At 40.6% G+C, this 4,759-nt stretch overlaps 1 protein-coding gene across 1 annotated transcript; it reads right to left on the bottom strand.

Annotated features, from left to right (window-relative positions):
• Positions 1-571: 571 nt before the first annotated feature.
• HTR1F (5-hydroxytryptamine (serotonin) receptor 1F, G protein-coupled) lies at positions 572-1,672 on the bottom strand. The gene has a single exon (XM_010140653.1). It carries the CDS (start codon positions 1,670-1,672, stop codon positions 572-574), a length of 1,101 nt encoding a protein of 366 aa, XP_010138955.1.
• Between the last annotated feature and the right edge of the window lie 3,087 nt (positions 1,673-4,759).

The following is a 4,759-nucleotide window of genomic DNA, read 5'->3' as shown; positions in this document are numbered from 1 at the left end:
GAAACTGGTAACCCATGAAAGCACCTTGCCTGGTGCTGGGGTGCTGCAAGGGCATAACACAGGGAAGTCCTTCATCTACAGAAGGCAGGGCTGGAGCTGCCTGTACCAAACTAATAAAATCATGTCTCAATTCCAAGGTGTATTTTCTGTCTTCTTATTTGAAATTGGGGTTTAAAACCTGTGTGTTGTTTTGCTTAAAATGTCATTGATGACTGAGGGTTACTATTTTTTTGGTTTTTAAATTTGTTTCTTTGTCTACTTCAAGCCTATCTTTCTTTTATATTTAAGGTAATACCTTATGCTTCAAGCTAGGCAGCTGTGCAAATCCTAGCTGGATTAGAGCCACAATATGCTACTTCTCTTTCCAGAGCAAAACTGATCCCAGATGTCCATCTCTTTTAAACTTGGGCAATTTATGCTCCCAGTACTGCTGATACAAAAAAGTCATAATGTAAATGCAGAGTCCTGGTGCTTTTCCTTTTCCTTAAATACAACAAAAGCAATCTCAGTCATATAAATTTATACAGCCTAAAAAACAATGAGGATGTTCTCCTTATATGAACAAAAGCTCTTAAAGATATTGCCTACACCGCACAAGCTTCTGGAAGGCTTTCTTGAAATCTTCATTAAAGATTGTGTAGATTAGAGGGTTAATAAGGGAATTTATATATCCCAGCCATGCTAGGAAATTAGACATGTCTTCTGAGATATGACATCTTTCACAGGTATTAACAACTACTTCTTTTACAAAAAAAGGGAGCCAGCAGATCACAAATGCCCCCAAGATCAGACCCAGTGTAGTTGCTGCTTTTCGCTCTCTTGTGCTGGAGATTCTCTGTTTTTTCCAGGACTTCTCGTGCTTAGATTCAGACCTGGGGCTTTGTAGGGTGGTATTAATTTTACTGCAGTTCACCAGGGGATCTGATGTCTTCTCTGCTGTGCTGGGCATTGAAGCTGATTTGATGCTTCTTTCACCTGTGTCCAAAAGGACTTGTCCATTTACCTCCTCCCTTACAATCCGGCTGATGCTTCTTCTGTGAAATGTCTTTGCTGCCTTGTATATCTTGTAATATAGGATCAGAATCAAGGCCAGTGGGATGTAGAAGGCGCCAAATGTAGAGTAAATGGTGGAAACAATATGGTCATGTTTGATGATGCATTCATCATCCCTGCTGGTCGTCTGATGCCGCCAAAACAAAGGTGGCATGGAGATGAAAATGGATATGATCCATACCACTGCAATCATGATGCCAGCATGCTTAGGTGTCCTTTTTTGTGCATATTCCACAGCATCTGTGATTGCTCTGTACCGGTCCAAAGCAATGGCAGAGAGATGCAAGATGGAACATGTGCAGCACGTAATGTCCACACTCAGCCAAATGTCACACACCACTTGCCCCATGATCCAGGTCTCCTTTACAATGTAGACAATGCTGAAGGGCATCACTAGGACTGCCACAAGGAAATCAGTCACTGCAAGGGAGCATATTAGATAGTTGGCAGGATGGTGGAGCTTTCTTGTCACAATTATTGCAGTCATCACGAGAGAATTGATGGCTGTTGTCATTAGTGCAAGCACAGACAGGGTAATGGAAATGAGAATCTTGGATGTCACCCATTTGAATAGTTCTTCTGAGGTACTATTTTGTTCAGTTGAGTTTATTAAATCCATTTTCCCTTTTAAAGATGATCTTTACCAGTAGCAGTTACCTGTTGGAAAAGTAAAAACATTCAGAAAGTGCATTCTTAGTCTCTAGAAAGTCTTGAGTTTTGTCAGTTTAAAAGACTGTGGACCCCAAACTTAGAAGAACTTCAGACTTATCATTAGAAATTATTATGGCTCCAGACAGATTTTTCTGGCTAGCACTATGTGGGATGCTCAGCTTTGGGAATAGGGGCCTCCTCTTTCTCCTTGATCTTGCTGTTGAGAAGGGCATGTTTGCATTTCAGGGGAGAGGAGTGCGCTGTGGCATCTGAGATGGCACTGCCCTGCGGGGTGCTGCACATCGCTGCAGGGGGGCGCCAGCCTTGTTCCTCAAGCAGGGCAGCAGTGTCAGTGCAGCCCCTGGGGTGCCAGCAGAGCAGCCCTCCTGGTAAATACTTTCACCAAATGGATTGTAGTGGAGCCTTGAAACTGGTTAAACATGACAATCTCATCCTAAAGTATTAATGATGCTTTTAGGCTAGCACTGCCTATTCCACTAAGCAATGTAATGACTGTTGAAAATGTTAATCCACAGGAGGCAGGCATAATGCTTCTTTTCTCTAGATAAACTCTTTTTCCCTATCACTGTGTGAGTCCTTTCTTGTGTATAGATAAGCATGGGCTTTCTAAACAGAGACATAGTTTTCAAGAGAAAACAGAAACGTGAAACATTGCAGTACAAACAGGAGAAGAAACAACTGAGTGTGGAAAATTTTGTTTTAGAGCTTCTTCTTATGCAGCTCTAAAATGAAACAGCTGAATGTACTTTAAAGCTTCAAATGGTTGAATTATTGTTTAACTGAAATATTATACATAGATTAAAGTCTTGAGAACATTATTACTTTTCCTCAAGTTTTGCAAATCTGTGGTTGCTGCTGAAGAAAGCTTCAGAAGCTTGTATGCTAGTTGTCTGCTAATGACTCTCTTTACAGAAACTGTTCAACTCCTCTTACGGCTCTGCAGGAAGCAAAAAAGCAGAGAAATACCGATGAAATAAATTCTTCGTTATGTTCTAGGGATGTGCACACTGATTTCTTATCATGAAGGGTTTCTGAGCACTCCATGGACTGCCTCTGAAGTAGGAGTTTCCAGCTTAGACTAGAGCTTGTAACTCACAGTAAGAGGATCAGATTTCATCCTCTTGCAAGTTTTGACCTGTAATTTCCTCTGTGCGTCAGATCTATCTGAGGAACCCCTAAGTGGGGTTTTCTCTGACAAATTTTGGAGTGTAGTGGGTGGGTTGCACTTACGTTGCATTGGATGCCACATATAGGGAAATACGTGAAGTGAATAATTTTTCTTAGGAAAAATGAGTCTTAACATAACTAAAGCTTTTTGATATTATCCTGGAGTGGCTGAAAAAGAACCTCATCTATTGTTTATAATCTTGGACCCAGCTTATTAATTTTGTTTGGTATTCTAACCTAGGCAATGCTTAATATGCTACTGACCTACACAAAAAAGTTTTTAGCATTGCTTGACCAAAATTTAATTGTACCGAAGATCAAGGAAAGAAAATGTATTTTAAGTGTATTTACAAATACTGATAAGAATCTTGTCCTGTACTTGAGCTGGTTATAGCATGTGTGTGCTCTCTTTCTCTTTGTGTCCCTCTCTCTGAACTTGAAATATACTTCACACACGTAAAAATAGATCTTTCATCATGTCAGTCTCACCTTAAAACCCTAGTTTGAAAATATTTTTGTCTCTAGCTCTCTGTCTTCCAGAGAAGGAATAGTCACGTGTTGTATTATCTGGTGAATGTTCAACCTCTGCTAAATTAATCTTCATTCTTGATCTAGTACACGTGGAAAAAATATGTGGCAGAAAGAGTTTATTGGGAAAAACTAAGACCTGTTGATATCCAGCAGGTGATCATATTTTAGAACAGTTAATCATTATGGTTAATTACCTTATAAATTACCTTATCTTTGGATATCACTCTTAATTGCAAGCAGGCAAAAAGCAATTTAGAGATAATGAAAGCTGATTACTACCTTTTGAAAGATTATTCAGTTTGAGACTGTAGAATAAGGAAAATAGTATGGATGAGTTTGCAAAACTGGTATGTAGGAATAAGTTGGTTTCCTTAGTGCTACAGTGATTTGGAGGCTCTTTATAAGAGATGTGCTCTTTATAAGAAGCACATGACAGAAATGTGCTTACTTGCCATGTGCAGTGATTATGCTTCTCTGTGCGGTTTAAAGATTATCAGCTGTTACACTCAGGCTGCTGTTTTATTCAGGCTGCTAGCATGAAAATACAGCAATATTGAAGACTACTACACTGAGTTTTTAGTGTACTACTGTTAGATAGATAGTTGTGCTGGAGTCTCCTGTTCACAGGACATAACCTGTTCTTGAATGGTACCCATCTGAACTTATGTCCTCCTGTTCCTGTGTGGAGTGTTAAGAGCCTCTGCTCTTTTCCTCACATCCCTGGCAGTAGGTGTCCAATATGGTCCCTGCAGGCTGCTGTGCAGACCAAAGAGTGTGGCTCCATCCAAGGGAGGCAGCAGTATGGTGACAAGATCTGCCCTCTGTGGCAGTGTCTCCCTTTGAGGTTATGGAGCCATTCAGTGGGCTGGGCTGCTTAGGACTGCCAGTCACAAAGTTTGGTGGCTTTTGTGTCCAAGTGGGATGGGGATCCTTTGCTTAACTGTGGTGTTAATTCGCACAAGGTTACTGGGTGATCATTAGCTAAAAAGATTGTTTTATAAATAATTTAAGGACTGCCACTTCTCTCTGTTTTGATCACTTGCAGGATGAACTAATTCTGGATTTTCCCTCTCTAAACTGAACTCAGTGGCCAACACTGGCTTCTGTCCTCAGCAAACAACAGAACCACTTTGAGGAGTATGAAGGATGATTCTGTAAACAGTGCATGGATTCGGATGCAGGAGAGCTGGCTTCTGCCCCTCTACTGTAGGCTTTCCATGACAATTTTGGAGCAAATTCATTTAAGTGCTTCAGTTAATTCTCTGTAAAATAGCTACAGGAGCACTTCCCTGCTACCCCACTTTGCATATTTGCATTGCCTTCTCTTAGTAGCCTG

This window comes from Buceros rhinoceros, unplaced genomic scaffold, assembly GCF_000710305.1.
Source record: "Buceros rhinoceros silvestris isolate BGI_N320 unplaced genomic scaffold, ASM71030v1 scaffold12387, whole genome shotgun sequence".
NCBI lineage: Eukaryota > Metazoa > Chordata > Aves > Bucerotiformes > Bucerotidae > Buceros > Buceros rhinoceros.
The sequence above is the reverse complement of the archived record's forward strand: the minus strand, read 5'-3'. Positions and strand labels throughout refer to the sequence as shown.

What these genes read in the sequence shown, in the direction of transcription:
- HTR1F (XM_010140653.1), bottom strand. Translation starts at nt 1,672, where the DNA reads ATGGATTTAATAAACTCAACTGAACAAAATAGTACCTCAGAAGAACTA.